Below are 19,749 nucleotides of genomic sequence, written 5' to 3'. Positions count from 1 at the left end.
CTATTTGTCAGTAAGTGCATTGTCAGTATGCGCAGGTCATGCGTGTAACCCTGGATGGCCAGATGTGCTCTGTGGGTTTACTTAGAGCCCTCACAGCATCTTGTATTATGTGTTTCCTTGCACAGCTACAAATCGCATGAATTATTTGTCCTCCCTATATGGTGAAATCTGACAAGTACGCCTACAGAAGGCTGTGATGGGGTGCATAAGAATATAGCATCTGTCTGTGATATCCATGGGGTAACGCTAAATATAGATGGCGTGCCAATCTCTGGAAAGCACAAGTTTTTTTTTTTTGAGAAGCACCTGGCCTGCCAGGTCTTTGTTTAAATTGAGTTCATCAGTTGAACTGTGGGCGTCAGTAGCTCAGTGAAATGACGGACTGCTAAAAAACAGCCCAATGGCTACGGCTCTCCATCATGATGGGAGGAGAGGAGGGGCGATCAAGGATTTCAGTGTCGAAAAACGATTCAGGTCTCACCAGAGGATTGGAAGGTGGGGCCTTGTTGTTTTAGCCCGTTTTATTGCATTCATGGTCTTTCATCCTTGATAGATTGATTTAAAAATAACTTTCACTACCACAGTGCCCTGATTATTATTTCAATTCATTTTTCTGGCCCTTTGGTCACAGGAGGCATGCTTTATTAGATTAGTATTGAATGGATCAATACCGCAGTTGAGAGTGATTTTTATAACAGCCATCTGTTGTAATGTCAGGTGACTTGTGGACTACAGGGAGCTGCTTTACAGTCTTACGTGTTAGCGTTCATGTGCCGAATTAGCATATGCGTTTCATATCTAGTCCAGAGTTTATGCACTGAATATGGAAAAGATTATATTCGCACCATTTAACACTGCCTGAATTGATAAAACATGCTTTTAATATTTTACAACATCCATAATGGTAATCCTGCTTGCAGGGGAAGAACATAAGGGCTTTGGAGATTGAATAGACTGTTTGATGAATGTTGTAGTACTCTAGCATTACAGCTACACCGCACTGAAGGAGGCAACAATTATAAGTGAATAGTGTCACTCACCGAGCAGGCACGCAGACAAGGGAGGAGTGAGCGCGAGAAAGAGGGAGAGTTTTGTGTCGTGCGAGATATTGATTTGAGATTTGTTTTTGTCAGCCCTCTCCAGTTTCATGACCTGCTCAAGTCTCCAGGGTGACACCAGCACAAGCTAGCATGACTGATATTGTTAAAGCTCCTAAACAGACTCCTTCAGGAGCAGTATCAGGGATAATCTGAAGGAATTTTTTCCTCCTCCATCTTCTGGTCAGACATGCTTACCAGAAGATGTAATCAGAAATAACTGGAGCGTTTGGAGTCCGTCAGGGTGTGGGTGTGGATGGAGCATTATGGGTATAAGGAGACATCAGCAATGACTGCTTTTATTTTTTTTATCTTTTGAAAGATCGCGGGTTGTGAAGGATGCAGCAAGGACAAAAAAACGGTAGGCCTGTTTTGTGATTGCACACACACTGAAAAGAAGGTCCAAGTTCAAGGAGAGCCACTGATCCAAATCTGATCTCACACTTCAGATCTCATGGCTGGGTTTTTCTCCTACCTGTTTTTTCTCAGGAAAGAATCTCTTTTTCTGTGGGTGGCAAGCACAAGCAAAAAAAAAAAAAAAAAAAATCTCCATCCGCTATCTCTCTTCTGTCTTTCTTCATTCTGCTGTTACACTTCTCTTCCAATTCTTCCCATTTTCCTTCTACAATACCCATTCTGTCTCTCTCTCTCTCCCTCTTTTTTTATCAGGAAGCCACTTTCTCTATATCACAGTCCCCTTCTTTTTTATTTCCTTCTAGCTCTCTGTCATCTCTTACTCTCTCCGACTTCCCCACATTTTCTTTGCCATATGGGCATGCAGGCTTATTCTCCTGATCAGCTCGGACTCTATAATTGGCTGCCTCCCAGCTCAGCTCAGCACTGCACGTATAATATAGTGGCATTCCAGTTTCTAATATAGCGGCGTTCCCGTTTCAGCCTGCCTTGCACTTTAGGCTCTAACAACTTGATTGTTTTTCACTGCGAGGGAGACTGAGTTATGCTAATGCTTTCGGTGTCGTCACTGTTTTTAGCAGGGAAAACAAAGTGTGTGAGTCAGCAGTGGAGGTTGGCTTGGGTACGGTGGTGTGTGTAACCCACATCCACGCGAGCAAGGTAATGGCTTCCACTCAGCATCTGCAGTTGTAGCTACAGCTAAATCTCTAGAGGAGAGTCCGTCCTCTTGTTGTGTTATTATTTGTGTGTATTTCTCGCCAAGCCGGCCACTGTCTCCTCTCTCTGCCTGTTTGCTATTTATTTCTTGTTCTTTTTTCCAGTTTGCTCTCAGCTGAATTATTTTTCTGATGAAGCTCTCCTAATAATGTCACATAAGAGTGTGTTTTTTTTTTATTATAGTATATTTCTCTTGTTATTGAAGCAGCAGCGTCATGGAAATGAATTAACATTCAGCGCCTCATTGTGTACTCACTTCCAAGCAATGAGCCCTCTGTTCTGTCACATTGGTTTAATTTAGTGAAAAGGGAGCAAATCACAGACTTCCTACGATCTGTCCCATATTGCATACTTGGAGAAACTACACAGTATTTTACCAATTTGATGAGATTTTAATTAACAGTCATCCAACATCATCTGAGATTTTTTTTTCTTTTCCTCAGGATATTCCTAACCCAGCAGTTCCACGCTGCTCTTTGTACATCCCAATTTCTTTCTGTAGTCTCTGCACTGATGTAGACAAGAATAAAAAGGATCTGAAACATTGGACTTTTACCTTCACGTGTTCGCTCAGTACAGGATTATGAGTCAGGGCCTTGCTCTGCCAGCCGTGGGAGAGAATGATGACATCAGTAGGAGTGTTTGGGAAAATGTTATAGCTCTTTTTGATCAGCGAGACACAGAGACAGTGCTTAATTACGAACTGAGTGTGCGCCTTGGACACGATTGATCACAGTGAGCAGGCAGTTGAGCAGAGAGAGAGACTGTGAGAGCTGCTGCTACTCTGATCTGTGCGGGAGCCTGTCTGAGACCAGGAAAGGTCTAAATCACACCTCCACTTACTAATGCAGTAATGCTACAGTTTTTCAAGTGTATGGGGCTCAATATCGCCGTTTAGTGACACTCAGTGCAAATTTTAATTTGCATGACAGTGGATATAGAAACATTTCTTATAGTGGGCTGTGTACACTGACAAAACACATAATGTTGGCCTTTGTATATTTTCTACTTTTTATATTTGATGTTTGATCAGTTTGGTGTTATGGATATATGCCCTTTTGCCATGGCATTCCTCAAGTAATTTTAATGAGAAATGTAGGTCAAATTACAAATTTTCTTAAATTTATAATATAGTATAAATAATTTATACATTGCTTTATTTAATTATAACTTACTTACAAATGGTCTCTTTTGTCAAGCTGGATATGAATTAATTACACAATTACACATATGATATTCACGAAAATCAAATTCACTCAGAAAATGCATGAATCCTGCGAAATTTACAAATAAGAAGACCCACTAATGTGGACCTCGACTTGATCAGCGTTAAATAATTTAACTGGCATGAGTTAATCTACAGATGGAAAAAAAATGCAAAAACAAAGCTGGCAACTTTATTAATTAAGTTGTCAAGTTTAAGTAGCTTATATATCTCGATTACAGACACAAATTAAATGAAAATTTTGTGAAACTTAGTGTAGTGTTTCATATTAATGAATTGAAATAATGCAATCTAGAACAGATCCATAAATTAAGACAAAATAGGACAAATGAAATGGCACCCTATAAAAGAAGGAAAGTTGTGTCTGTTGTAGCTGGTACACTGCAGTGGATGAGCTATTTTGCTGGAAGATTTAACTCGCGGTGTGTTTAGGAGGCAGTCTTTCACCATTTACTCATCATTTTGTCATTCTCAGCTCTCTGAAAGATTTGCCTTTTGTGGAGTTTTGTGGGTGTACTAAATGTAAATCAACTGTGCTGTGAATGTGCTTGGAAATGTATGGATGGCATTTATCAACATATACATGTAAAATCAAACAAAATTATTACCTTTTTTTATTGTAAACTTTTGTATATCTGGTGGGAATTTTTAGTTTGGTTTGGTCTAGGGCTGCACGTTATTGAAGAACAATGCGACATGCAATAACTTGTTAAATAATGCATATGTAGTGTGATAATGCTATAAGTGTGTAAAATCAATTTAATTTATAAACGTATATACATATATATGTATGTATATACACACACATACATACAGTTGGGTCCGGAAGTATTTGGACAATGACAGAGTTTTTGTGATTTTGCCTTTATACACCACCACAATGGATTTGAAATAAAACTATCAAGATGTGATTGAAGTGTGGACTTTCAGCTTTATTTTAAGACTTTCAGCTTTATTTCCTTCATTTAGGAATTACAGCCATTTTCAACAAAGTACCTCCATTTTCAGGGGCTCAAAGGTATTTGGACAAAGTGACATAATTGTAAATATAACCATAAATTTAGTGACTGCCTGAAGTCTGGAGCCCATGTTCTCAAAACTCAAATTCTGAGTTTCCTCCCTGGAGATGCTTTGCCAGGCTTTCACTGCAGCCACCTTCAGTTGCTGTTTGTTTGTGGGTCTTTCTGCCGTCAGTCTTGTCTTCAGTAAGTGAAAAGCATGCTCTGTTGGGTTGAGCTCAGGCAACTGACTTGGCCATTGAAGAATATTCCATTTCTTTGCCTTCAAAAAGTCTTGAGTTGCTTTCGCAGTATGTTTAGGGTCATTTTCCACCTGCACTGTGAAGTGGCGTCCTATCAGTTTTGTAGCATTTGGCTGAATGTAAGCAGAAAGTATAGCTTTACACACCTCAGAATTCATCTTGCTGCTTCTGTCAGCAGTCACATCATCAATAAACACCAGTGAACCCATTCCATTGGCAGCCATACATGCCCATGCCATAACACTGCCTCCACCATGTTTGACACATGATGTGATATACCTTCGAACATGAGCTATTCCTTTCTTTCGCCATACTTTTCTCTTCCCATCATTCTGGTACAAGTTAATCTTGGTTTCATCAGTCCAAAGAATCTTATTCCAGAACATGGGAGGCTTTTTTTTAGATGTTGTCTGGCAAAGTCTAATCTGGCTTTCCTGTTCTTGAATGTTACCAGTGGTTTGCACCTTGTTGTAAACCCTCTGTATTTACATTCATAAACCCAACTGTTGATTTGGCCACACCTAAAGCTTTTGCTATCTCTCTTATAGATTTATGTTGTCTTTTTTTTGAGGGAATGGACCCTATCTGGTCAATTAACTTCTTGCCAGTCAATTGTCCAAATACCTTTGAGCCCCTGAAAATGGAAGTACTTTGCTTAAAATGGCTGTAATTCCTAAATGGTAAATGTCATATTTTTGTGGAACCTCTTAAAATAAACCTAACTGTGTCTATATATATACATATATATATATATATATATATATATATATATATATATATATATATATATATATATATATATATATATATATAAACTGAAAAGAACATAATCAACATACATATTTCATGTTCTTTTGAGGAAATGAAAGCATTCTCTGCTTTGAAAAAAAACTTTCTAAAACTTTGACTTTTCGTAACTTTTTGAAGTATTAAAATCATTCAGTTATCGCAAGCCCTTGCGATATGCATGTTTGCGACATCACGATAATTTCAATATATTGTGCAGCCCTGGGACCAAACTAGGGCTGCACAATATATTGAAATTATCGTAATGTCGCAAACACCAGGATCTGCTGGAGTGATTATATCTCACAGTTGGCCTGGGAAAGTCTAGGGATCTAGACTTTGGAATCTGTGGCTGAGGGTAGAGAAGTCTGTTGCCACCACGACCCCCACCAGGAAAAGTGGACAGAAAAACATGAATGAACCTTTTACGTAACATGCAGGAAAACAAGAAGTTTTCTTGTTACGTTTTCTTGTTTTTATCTCCCTCTAGGTAAATCCTTAAATGTAAAGATAGGGTTTCAAGTAGAATCCATTTCTGAAGATCAGAAAGCTTAACTATATTCTTCTATGGATAAAGGTGCATAGGCCAAATGAATATAACAGTGCCTGGGCCAAACATAAATATAACTTGGAAATGTACAAAGAATATTATGGAAACTTTAAATTGTTAAGAAGAAGGAATCTGTATCAAGCAGTGATTAAAATTCCATATAAAAACTTACTTTCATTATGTTCCTTGTATTAGTGTTTGCTTGGAGGGAATGTGAACTGTCAGGCCCCGAGCCTAAAGACAGAAGATATTTTCCTGTCTTTGGAGTCTGACTGCTTGTGTAAGTTTTGTATTTATCGTGCTTTCTTCTGCTCGCCTGGAGTGATGCTAAAGCACCTTGTTATTTGCGAGCAGCTGCTCTGTTGCAGTGTTAATTGAGCGAGGCAAATCATCCCAGATACAGTATCTGCTCCCTACTGTAAGAGCAATTTAGATCTGCACAGCCCATTTTCAGCACGCGGCATGCACCAAATGCCAGGGCTGAGTCACCTCAGTGGAAATTGAAGAAAGACTGGGAGTACTGCTCCTGGATCACATTCTGAAGTGGTAGATTTGAATCCTTCATTAGTACCCTGGGCTGTGCTACTTTTTACCTCTTTTGTTCACCATGTAATCATTATAAAGATGATGTAAGTACTCATCACTCTTAAGACAGCAATTCTCAAACTTTTTGCAGCTGTGGACCTCTTTAACTGTAAAAGAAATCTCCTTACCCCTTCAGTATAAACTTATTTTATGATCATACTTCAACTATTCCAATATTGAGCTCATTATTTAAATGTATGCATATCATATGTTGACTATTTATTGGGTTGATTTCTGAATTTTCCACTCACATTTGTATTAACATTTATTATTAGATTTGGAAATTATCATTTATCATTAGAATCATTAGATTCAAGTTGACTTTATTTATAGGCTGATTTGTTTTTGACTTATTTAGGTTTTCATTAAACCCAGTCAATTCAAAAAGTGTCCAGTAATAGTTTCATACGGGGGTCAATACAAATATATGCCATATCAAAGTAGAATAATCCATACTCACTAGTCGGAAAACCAGAAATACATTAAAGACAAGAAACATTGCTCAGAAATGCACAATATAATTGGCAAGACTTTGCAAGGAAGAAGGGAAACAACAGGGCATAAATAACCAAACTTACTAACATGAAACACCTTTAATTAACAGTACAGGTGAACACATAAGGGTAATCAAACAGTGTAAGTACAGGGGTGGAAACAGAACCAAAACCAAAACATGCACATATCGAAACATAAACAAAAGCATGTGGAAAGTGAAATAACAAAAGCAAGCAGCGCTAGCTGTACTGTGAACTACAGCTCGCATTAAAAAGGGGCATTCTTGGCACAAATAGATGAATAAATATAAGAACTCAGTAATAAATACTTTGAGAAAGGTGTGTTGTGGTTTCTACCCCCTGGGGGTCACTAAACCCAACTTTGAGAGCCATGGCTTTATGATCTTTCCCCATATCCAACAGTTTTATGACTTAAGCAGATCATTAATGAAAGAATGGCTCAAACAAAAGTAACAAACATTTTATTCCAAATCCACTGAATCGGGCGCAAGCAATAAAATGCTTGCTCACACACTTTGAATAAGTGCTACTGTTAATCCATTGGCAGTGCTGATGTAAAGGGACAGGAGGGCGAGTAAAAGTCAAAGCTTTGTAGTAGGAAACTGTTGTTTTAAAACCACTGGGAAAATGTCATGCTAGTGGATTACATACATTAATTACATATTTAAAATTATGCATTAAAAAGATGATAAGGCTTAATAAATGCTGAGGCAGATGGAACAGCTCAGTATTGCATAAAGCCTTGGGATTATGACTTGAATTAGCCTGCCGTCATTAAAACAAATCACACGTTTGTATTTGTACTTGGGATAAAAGCGTATTTTTGTCGAGCCAGGGCCGAGAAGATGACAGGAAAAGAATAATAAGAAAAAAATTCATTTAAAGCCATATTTTTCTGAGTCTAAACAGATGACAACGTGCTCTTTGACAAATGTCTGCAATATCAAGAGTCGATTGCCTGACAACTAGGGAGAGCATGAGGGATATGCAACGGGGACGCCGCTGCCGCGGTTTACATGCGGCTTCTGTCATTTCACAAAGCAAACATGGCCTCTGAGGATTTCTCAGAAGAACTGATATTACTTCATTGTGGTTGTCATCTTTCTCTTATTGTGTTATTTTTCATTGTGTGGATTGGATTGAAGGGAAATTGATTTAAAGAAAGGCGCCCTCATACTATGGTAATTTCAATTTTGCACAAATTGCCCACTGCGTCGCGTACGCAGCCAGAGCTGGGAATCATGTAATTGGCTTCACAAGGTGTACCCAGATATGTCATCAGTGACGTGAGTGGCGTTACAATGCGGCGTGAAGAGTAAGCCCATTAACTGCAAAAACACTGTAATGTCAGTTTGCAAGCTTTTACTTTACTCCAATTGCAGGCTTCCTTGAAAATGGCAAATGAATTGTTATTATACTATTGTAGCAACATCAGAGTCGTGCTGGTGTTTCTGATGATGACTAAGAAGTGCTATATGACACAGTTGACTCATCAGTGGTTTGTGTTTTGTTGTTCTCTCTAAAACCTTAGACTCTTGCTAAAACTGTGTGATCATGTAGTTGTAACTAAGATAGCAGCTAATTAGATAAAAACCCACTTCAGTCATTCTTTCGCAAATGATTCAAAATTGAGTCATGTACATTTCAGCTCTAGCAGGATTTAGAAATGGATTATCTTTCAAATTCCTCTTTTGTTTTATTCATTTTAAATCATAAAGGGTAAACGTATAGAGATTAATGTTCAAGCCGTCACTGAGATGCTTTCTTGTTTTATCGAGGCCCCTGCATGCTGAACAAGACGCGTAGCTGGGGGAGGATTTCGGGTTTGATCTCGGCGTGTGTGCTATAACAATTTAATCATCTGTACATGATATTACACTGCCACAATATTCAGTGATGTTCACTCCGATTATATTATATTACCAGACCTGCCATCCATATTTTGCATATTTTAGGAGCGCTGGAATTTAATGTTGTAGTACGCTAGTATGAGTTATCATACAAAAATATGTCAAAGAGCAGTCTCTTTCTCCCCAATAAATTGGAACATGAGATAATCGACGTATGAATCTGGAATGATTTGCACAGATGTTTTAAACTCTGATATTAACTGATATCACCTGGAAGCCCCGCCCACGCTCCCCCATCTCACCTGCTCTCGACTGTCACAGAAGACTGGAGACTTTTTGGAGTTTATTAATATTAAATAAAATGTATCAGTGTATGTTCAACTTAGTATATATTTAACATGAGTTAACTATATTTATTAGGGATGCCACCAAAAATTTTGGCCAAAAATAGTCAAAATTCTTTCTTTTTTTAGATGAAAGAAAAGAAAGGACAAAATTTAACTTTACAAATAATGTTAATGGTATTTTTTTTACTGTGTAATGCCCATTACTAAACAATCACCTAAACATTCAGCTACGTTTTTGCGATTGCCACTTCCAGCAAGCAGTCCCTGACTGCACAGCTGATTATTACTCTCACCTATACTGTTCTTAAACCTCGAATGAAAAGAAATGCTCATTTTCTTTTCTTTTTTTAGGCTGTTGGTTCTGGACAATTAAATCTATCACAATTTATTTTATAAAATGGAGAATTGTGAGCAGGGAAAAGTCAATATTGCACAAGCTTAGCTTGAGCCATAACAATTTCTGCAGTAATTTCGCTGTAGTGATGGTCAATACAGGTCACAAATTCATTACGCATCCTTCATATTTAACCGCTTCAGATGAACAGATCCTTTAGTTTGTTTAGTCTCATTTTATTGACTACCACCTGCTATGGTGAGAAACAGGATTAACCAATCAGAATCATAGATTTTCGCTGTCTCTATTTGAAAGATGCTAGTCAGCTAGCTATAGGAGTACAGTACAGGAGGTTTACTGAAAGAGGAGAAACAGAAGAGTAGATCTGGTTTTATGACTGAGATGTCCATTTCCTCTTATTATTTTACATTACCTCTTATTATTTTGATCAATTTTCAGTACTGGGACTTTATTTAGCTTATTTCATCATTCTCTATGAAATTTTAACAATATTGAAGGTTGCTGACTTTTTACATCCTGCTAATCTTAATCCAGATTAAATGTTGTTATGTAAAATTTGATATGAAATGAGTGGATGTGTGGTAGACTTTACTTTGGTTAAATTTACATGTATATTATGGTTACTGTTACAATATTATTCTGGAAAGAATCCTTTCATACCCTATAAGCATAACCAATGTATTGTGTGTGTGTCCCATCCTCTATTCCAGTGAGGTTTTTATTGCAATTGGAAGTGAGTGTTATGTGAGTGGGTGCTGGTGAGAGACAAACTCAGAATCGTCACACAATAGTAACAAGGTGATTATTATTGCACTCAGTTCGCATTTGGAGCCAATATCATTATAATTTAGACATTCTGTTCCAAAACAATGAAGGCAAATAGCAGTGATTGGACGAGCCTGTTAAGCCCTTTGCCGTCAGTGAGACGTGGCGATAGAATAGAAAGGCTGATTTATAGCCCTGCCTTAACTGCCCTCTGAACAAACTGTATTTGCCTTTTCTTTTATCCCTCACTGGCATTTGTGCTTTTTACCATTCTACCTTGGAGAGAGGATCAGGATGGCTGTGGACTTTATTGGATAGTTAAAGTCTTAATAAAGCTTACCATGATTCCTATAAGCCTTTGAATTTCGACTTTGTTCCAAAATACCCAAAGCCTCCTGCTAACCATGCACTCTCAGATGTCTAAGGTGTTACTGTTTATTTTCTTATTAACGTCCTATGTACAAGTCTTCTTTGTCTCTAGCTTTTCACTCCATTTAAAGTGTAACAAATTAATTTTTTAAGGGAGAGCAAATGGAGTTGATGGCATATCTGTGTCATGATTTAATATTGTATGAGATTTATTGTTTGCTGACTAAATTGTTGCTTGTTTTGGCTGACAGGAGTGGAACCCGATGTGGTCTTTTGCCTCAAGGTTTGATGTGTTGTGCATGCTGAGGTGCTTTTCTGCTCACCACGGTTGTAAAGAGTGGTTATTTGACTTACTGTAGCTCAAACCAGTCTGGTCATTGTCATCTTTCCTCTTTCAGAACTGCTGCTCACTGGATATTTATTTATTTATTTTTTTTAAAGTTTACACAGAATGGTACGAAAAACGAACAAACAAAAAAACAAAAAAGTGCTAATTTAGAGGTTTCACAGGAGTGAATACTTTTTTTTTTTTTTTTTTTACAACTTTTACATTTTTAATTTTGCAAATTATAATGATTTTCACTTCTCTTCAGTATTATAGGCAAACTATAATGATTTTCACTTCCCTTCAATATTATACTGTAGAGTCATGACATATAATCTCAATTAACTCGAGGATGTAGTGCTATAAAATGTGGAGAAGGGGGTAGGTAAATACTTATGCAAGGCAGTGTAACAACCTGGAGCTGAAAATTAACTTAATTGGGGTTAGATGTCATGACTCATACAAAAAATAACCTATAATATTGAAGTTGAAGAAAATTAAGATAGTTTGCAAATAAAAACCATAAGAGTTTTGACTGCATAAGTATTCACCCCCACTGCTGTAAGACTCCTAAATTAGTTCTTTTGGAAAGAGACAGGGTTACAGCATCAAATTTTTAGCTTGCTAATGAAGAATTACATATCATAGCACATTTTGTCAGTACCAGAGTTTATGGTTCTGAGATTATTGCTCTATTTTACCTTATATTTGGATCGAATCGTTCAGTTAACTTACGGTCCATGCGATGATTTTTATTTAGAACACGGACTAGAATTTTTACTAAGCAGATCCTGGCCCGCGTGCAATATCGTAGATGTCTGCTGTTTATTCTTGTTTGAACACAAACCTTGCAGTGCCAGTGAACTCATTTATTCTACAGTGTGTAATATATATATATATATATATATACACACACACAAGATTTTACCTCGCTGACACACTTACTGTGCTCTTCTCTGTGTCCTCAGATGAACACGGACATTTGAAAATATACCTGCCCAAAAAGCTGCTTGAATGTCTACCAAAATGCTCCTCGTTGCCAAAAGAGAGACACCGGTGGAACACGAATGAGGTAAGGTCACCTCTCCCTGCCATCTGCTGCTGTCTTTTTTTTTTTTTTTACCGCTGCTGACCTTATAGAAATCACACCTCTTTATTTTAAGCTATGCGTCTGACACCGGGTTTTATCAGGAAGTGGTACGGAGGCTCTGCACACATTGAGCAAAAGCAGGTGCTGATTTTTATGTCACAACAGTTGTATAAACTTTCATCACAATTTTGGTGCATTATTACATAGGGATGCATGAATACCATTCTTTCAGTCCGAGTATAAGTATGAGTACGTGGTTTTTGTACTCGGTGATACCGATACTGATACTGAAATGAGTAACCTACTTAGAAATAATCAGTCAGGGATGTCAAGGAACATTTTATTTAGCTCTGTTTATATTTCTCTCGTTTTAAATAGTGGTCTTGAAAAAAGCACACATGCGTGTCCATGCACGTACGTTTCTAGGCTTGTTCTTTATAACACTAGCGAGCTAATTTTAAATGAAATGCAGTAGCTGGCTATGTTAGTTATTGAGTATGGCTGCATGCAGGTTTGTCGTTAGAAAAGTGCTTCTATACAGCTCTAGGTAAAATTTCGTCGTCTTCATTGTGTCAGAATTCCTCATTGTAGTGGCTGATCATCATGAACAACCTACTGGGTAAGAGCTGCTATTTTAACTCACCTAGCCTTGCCTGCAGACATTTATTCTCACCTCGCTGGCTACAGTGTTGGTTACTACTGCGCAATGCTACCAGTGAACTCGGCATCCTGGGTTTTATGTTTAAGATGTTTTATCAGGTTATTTGTATTGTTACAAGATGCTGGCATTCCATGTCGTCTGATTATTAGTGCAATAACGTACATTAGATTTTCGTCACAAGGCATCACGTGGTATTGGAACATTTTTTTGCTAGTATGAATACGAGGAAATGAGCACAGTATGAGACGGTTACCCGATTGCAGTATCAGTATAAATGCATCTATATTATTACAATATTATACAAAAAAGCCTACTATTGACACATGCTTAACGAGCACAGCTGCATTCATTGTCAGTGTATGAACATAGATATCATTTTGCCTTCCCAGCATTGTGAAACATGATTCAGTGCTTCACTCAGCATAGAGCAGAAAACTCATTAATCATGTGAAGTAATGTACATATTTTACATACTGTGAACACTATATAGTACTATGCATGGGTGTGAAATTTCAATATCTGCTCAGATGTAGGTTTTTCTGATCCCTTGAACAGCAGTTTGCAAGTTAGAACTACATCATATAACTTTCTCGACCATCTGTTTCAGCCATTTTTATTACCGTTACCACTATAAATAGACTCTGGATTATTTATAGAAGGCAATAACATATGGTTTTGGTTGCATTAGTACACACTATCAGTTCTCTTGGTACCGCTACTTATTTGGGCTGGAATATGAGCACAGCTTGTCTTTTCCTCAAAGTGGATTTCCCTCAGTGTGTAATGTTGAATCTCTTTTTGAGCCTTGCAAATCTATAGAAAGTTCTTTCACACTTTTTTTTAAATGGCAGACTCAGCGTATCTCAAATCTTAACTTTAAAACATATAAAAGATGATTTGCTGTGAAATACGCCTTGTAGAGGATTTCGACATAAAGCTCAGTCTTATGGTTTATCTCCTTAATATTGTAGTCAGCATGCTATTTTACACACATCCGTGCCCCTGCCGAGCAGCCGGGCTATCTTAAAAGTGCAAAGCCCTAAAAATCTGCATATGAAAATGCACTTTAAGTGCATTTTATCAAAGTCGGAAGGTATTTCACACACAATGTATCAAACAAATAGGAAAAGATAAGAGCGCTTTCAGATTTTTTGGCATTGAACATGAAAATGCTCACTGTTTGTTTGGGACCTTGTGAAGAAAAAAGACGCAGAAGCAGTTCGCCGCTTGTCCTTGACCTGTAGGCCAGCCATTTTAAATTAGTTCATTTCTCTCCGTCGGGCTACTTTATCGTTTAATGGAAATGAGACAGTGTTTCGCTTGATTTTCACATTTTATTTGTCGCTCATGTCCTGTCTGCTTTTGTGGTTTCGCTTTTCCCCACACCGGTCAAAAAGGAGATTGAAACTAAGCATTATTCAGCTGCTTAAACCTGGTGGGATTTTAAATGATTGCTATTGCACAATTTCTCAGCAGGAATTCATAAACTCCTCGCTTACAGAAGGTGTAGCATTTTTAATACAATACAGTTGATCCATGTCGCTTTAGCACATTAAACGACAGGCAGCAGTATCGTCAAAGGATACAACCCTTGGTGGGTTTTTTTTGTCATAATTCATGAAGTTTTTAAATGGCTCTCCTCTACTTTTTAATGAACGTTGTTCTCCTGAGAAGGTTGTTAAAGGGGTGGAGGGGTGGGGTGGTGGGGGGTGGGGGTGGGGGGTGGTGAGTGGTGTTGTGGTGGGTAAGCCTACCTCCCTGGAAATCATAAAGCCTGCCACCAGCTCGTACATAACTCAAATGTCACTCTCGCATCAATTTCAGCCCTGCCAAAAGCCCCCCGGTGACAAATCACTGCCGCGGCCCTCTTAAAGGGATATTTATGAATTGAATACACTACTTCATCCCGTGGTGTATTCTTTATGGTGTGACAACCATGTTTTTTTCGGGAGGGGGGGGGATGGGTGAGCAGAAGGAAATGAATGACCACGCTGGAATAGAGAGTGAAAGCTCAAGTCTCAGAGTATCTGTGTATCTTGTCTGGAGTAACTGTAAATGTTTTCTGTACATCGCTTGTGTTTTGTTTAATGCAAATTGGGGTTCATTCCCATGTAAAGTAATACCACAGACAGGACTTTGCATATATACATCATCCAGTTCTTGCAGTCTTGCAACAGCATTACCGACAATCAGTTAACATGTTCCTAATTGAAGCTGATTATGTAACATTTTTGACCGGCAGTGTTGTGATCCCAGTCAAAATTAATTTGTTTTTTTTTAATTGATTAGAGAATGTCTACATTCTCATAGAGGCGAATTGCTGGCGGACGCATCTTTGTATAGTCCGTCAAGCCGTTTATAACGGAAATTAAATCATGACAGATGCCTCATAAGGAAGGGGAAAACTAGTAGTATTTTCAGCATCACATTAAAGAGCATTTAATATGTTGTCAAGTGGCCTTTAGATTAATGTCAACTTATCAGTGGCGGATGCTCGGAGTGGGCTGCGACTCAGCCACGGAGGCAACCTAATTCTTATGTGGCGCACATCAAGAGAGGCGGTAGCATGGGAAAGCGGGGAGTCAACCTTCCCCAAAACCAAGGGCATTTCTCTTTCATGTGCGCCAGACACACACCAGGGCTGGAGTGACTCACTGATGGCAGGCTGAGAAGGATTAAGGAGTCTCTTGTTGCTGCTGATGGTGTGACTCTTACCTAAAGTGACAACTCATTTATTCTCTGCATATTCCTCCTGCCTGTCCTGCATCCCTAATGCATCCTTGTTTTTCTCCTTGCTTGAAATTTAAAGTGTCTTAACATGCAAGAGGGACCTATTGGTTTATTTTAAACCTATAATGATAAAATGGCTGCTTTGTGCTTTTTGGGCAATTGATGCCTGAAAGTCATGCATTGTAGTTTCTTGCAGTTCCTTTGTGTTTGTATCTGGTGATGTGCTCCATCTTCATTTGGAATCTAAACAAGATCAGCTCACCACTCTACACTAGGCTTGTGCGATATACCGATTTAATTGTACATAATCGTACCTTACGCAGTTTTCACTGCCACGATATACAGTGACTTTTACTCCAATTATATTACATAACCAGACCTGCCAACTATTACACATTTTGTGTAAAAGCTTCACAATTCAACATAGACGTATGATAGTGCCAGTTGTCAATTAAAAACCTTTCACATTTACCTCATTTGGCTAGCGCAGAGCGACTTACAATTATGACAGGATACAACTGTGCAGTTAAGGGTCTTGCCCAACAGTGACAGCTTGGTGATGCTGAGATTTGAACTCATAACCATCTGGTCAGTAGCCCAGTACCTTAACCTCTGAGTTACTACGTGCCAAAACACCAGTCTTATTCTCCCAATAAAACGAGAGATAGGCCAATCGGCATATGAACCTGGAAAGATTTGCACAGGCGTTTTGAAATCTCTGATGTTGACTAACTGTGCCTGGAAGCCCCGCCCCTTTCCCCAGTTCACATACTCTGCTCAGGATTCATGGGGAGCTCTTGTCGGGGGAGCTTTTGGTTGGCACTTTTGGTTTCAGTCCAACTGAGACCTAATAAACACGAAACAGGCGTGCTAGATCTAACACTTTACAGATAATTTTAATGGTAATAATAATTGGAAAGTGATTAAAAGCATTGTTTGGTTTTCTTTTTGTTTTCCTCTCCAGTGCTCAGACGGGTTCAGACAGTTTGAGCCGCAGACTAACAGTGAAAATCTCAGCCATGTGGACACGTGACAACCGATTTGTAAAAGAATGTAATAGAAAATGTACTGTTATCTAAGTTTCTGCGTTATCTGAGTTTCTGTACTATACCTGAGTTTTTGTCGTTGCCACTGCCAGCAAGCAGTACCCGACTGCACAGCATTATTATATGTTCCTGAAATGTTGGAAAAGCTCCTTTTTATCTTTTTTATCTTTGTATATTTTGTCTATCAGTTCTGCATGTTAAATTGTTTATTGTGATTTTTTTAGATGGTAACTCACGAGCAGATAAAAATTAATATTGCACTACACAGACAGACCAGAGAGGTCAAAAAGCCAGTCTGGTGCAGAGACTATGTGTACATGGCAACCTTTCACCATTCACTTCTGTTCTTGGAGTTCGTATATGAGTCATGGCCATGATGATTCATCCATGTTTTTCTGATTTTTCCTAATTCCCCTTGTGTACATACAGAAGTAGCCAAATGGGGTAAGTAGGGAGGCGGTTAGGAACTTTGCTTTTAAATTGTCATTAGGAGATTAGGAGAAAATCTAGGCCAGGGCCTAGCAATTTATTTAGCAAGAAAAACCAAAAGCACTGCACTCCTTTATAACAAAATCAGTATTGTTACAGCATTATTATCACAGTCTGAGAGATATTATGGTGGCTAATTATAGAGGCAACCTAACAGAGCTAATGATGAAGAAATTCAGAGCTCTATTCGGACCTCTCAGGGTACGAACCTAATTTTTAGTATCACTCCAGTAGCATGCAGCTTTGGGCTTTGTGTACAATCCATTTTATGGATTGCAGCATGTTCTCGACTGTCCCATTGCATCCTAGACGTAGTTTGTGTATGTAATGATTTATGAATAACCTTCCCAGAATCCTATTTCTCAGGTTCCTCTAGTTGCTAGTTAATTTACTAGAACCTTTATTCTAGTAAAGTTTCTTATTAGAACTGTTTTTAAGAAATTGAAGTAACATAGCAAGGGCATTCATTCACTATGTTAAAGATCAAATGGAATTGGTTATGTCGAAGGTTTAGAAAAGCTGGAGTCCTAGAAGAGTCTCTCAAAACACCACACCAGTGATCACACCAATGCTATTATGAGAAGTACCCATTATGTTTTAACTGGCCACTTTTGTATTAAAGTGTCAAATATGCCAGCGTGTAAGCACAACTGTATAAGAATACTGATATAGTGTCCTTTCATGTGACTTGAGTTGAGAGTTTAGGGTATCTGCTTTTGTACGAAGTGCCATGCCACAGTCAGAGTGATGAAAAACTCAGATCTCCAGTACTGAGCTGGCTTGACTTCCAGCCTTTAAGAAGTATTGGCTATTCAATAATATGACTCCTCAGCTACAGGAGCCGACAGAGTCAACTGAGCCGAGCTAGGGAACACAAGAGCTCCGCAATGGCTTGCTTCACATTTAATACCCTGACATTAGGAATAATTCTCTCCTCCTTGCACTGGCACGCTATGGTGCCTTGGTGGACCAACATGGCACTGGAGCAGCCTTAGGAGAGAGGTGGGCTGAGAGGACCGCAATCTTCCAGTTACACACTCGTCCGGTTGCTCCTATCCAGAGAGAGGGTTCTGGTTACGGAAAAGGCAGAAAGGGAAGAAAAGAGAGAGGATTGGCACACCAGGGCAGAAATGACTACATTTCCCTTACCAAATCAAAGACAACACGATCCCTCTCAGGAGACGGGACATACCTGCCAGTGAAACCCATTTACTTGGATTATTGAGAAGAACATTCTTCTGTGTCTGTATTATGAAAATGACTGCATCTTGAGCATCCCAAAGAGCATCATGCCATTGATCATAGCTATGGGGCAGTTGGCAAAAGGTCAACCGTAGGTAAATTCTACCTCACAACTCTAGGCCTAAGCTCTTACAGAAAAGCTCTTACTGCTTTCTCTTTGATATCTCTGTTCATTGTTTCTCAACATTTTTTGTCTTTCTGCTGTTTCAGGAATCCATGTAGTAGTCAACTGTGTACATTCTGTCCTCTGTTCCTTGGAGAGATAATGACTGGTTTCTAAGCATTTATTAGAACAAACACTGAGAAAGATTTTGTAATAAAAATGAAAATGACATTTATGTGTAGTAGAGAGGTGTATTCTTTCTGAATACCAGCAAGGAACATCATGTAATGTTCCCTATTTTCCTGAGCAAACAAATCTCTCTCTCTTGGTGTTGAAGCCAAAGACCAAAGTGGCATTCATGCCCCAGGGGTCAAATCACGAGTTATGGATATGCACCTATAAAATGGCTGAATAAATTTGAAAATCCTGAAATGTATCACCACTAAGCAATTCCTGACTTCCTCAACTTCTCCCTTCGACTTGCCTGGGGAACGATGTCAGGGCATTCCTTATTAATTTTAATATTCTAATATATCCTGTTCTGACACTCCAGTATTTATGCCCTGTTCTGATTAGCCATGCTCAAAAAAGTATAATATCTGCATAACCTGTTGCATTAATTTCCTTAGTTTTATGTGTGTCATCTTCTAAAGCAGTTAAAGGTAGTGGCAGATCATTGTGATACGCTAATTGAATTTTCCTCAGTATTATTTTAGATTTTAGACTAAACTAACTATGACTAAATTGTCATTAGGAGATTAGGAGAAAATCTAGGCCAGAGCCTAGCAATGTATTTAGCAAGAAAAACCGAATAACCAAATAAACTAAAGTATTATTTTAGAGTTTAGACTAAACTTTCTGTTGTCTCCATTTACTACTTTACGGAAATATGAAAAACTCCCAGATCAGCCATTTCTTGCTCAAGTGCCACTGACTATAGATAATCTTTGATTGCTTGCCATTGTTTTGTATAGTTTATGAGTTTCCTGAAGTTCTTCAGGCCTGAAATTCCATTATGCTTCAGTAGGATTACAGCAGCTGAGATGCTGAGAAAATGGCAAGACTTTGCAAACAGTAGGGGAGAAGGAACAGGGTATAAATAAGTCCACTAAATGAGTCCCAGGTGAATGATATAATGAGATGCAGGTGCCGGTGGCTAGTAGGACAACGATTCCAAATGCTGAGAGCCTGGGACAGGAGGAGGAATGGCAGGAGGCATAACAGCTA

The 19,749-nt window shown here is 38.5% G+C and overlaps 1 protein-coding gene across 6 annotated transcripts in view; it reads left to right on the top strand.

Moving 5' to 3' along the window:
- Window positions 1-19,749, top strand: part of camta1a (calmodulin binding transcription activator 1a) — a 376,271-nt gene that overhangs the window by 9,752 nt on the left and 346,770 nt on the right. For all 6 annotated transcript variants that reach the window (XM_053240813.1, XM_053240818.1, XM_053240812.1 and 3 more), the window contains one exon: window positions 12,130-12,233. In XM_053240813.1, coding sequence (XP_053096788.1) covers window positions 12,130-12,233 — 104 coding nt within the window. The remainder of the gene's footprint in view (window positions 1-12,129; window positions 12,234-19,749) is intronic.

The sequence above is a fragment of the Pangasianodon hypophthalmus genome, chromosome 16 (genome assembly GCF_027358585.1).
Source record: "Pangasianodon hypophthalmus isolate fPanHyp1 chromosome 16, fPanHyp1.pri, whole genome shotgun sequence".
In the NCBI taxonomy this organism is placed as follows: domain Eukaryota; kingdom Metazoa; phylum Chordata; class Actinopteri; order Siluriformes; family Pangasiidae; genus Pangasianodon; species Pangasianodon hypophthalmus.
This window is presented reverse-complemented; position numbering and strand designations above follow the sequence as displayed.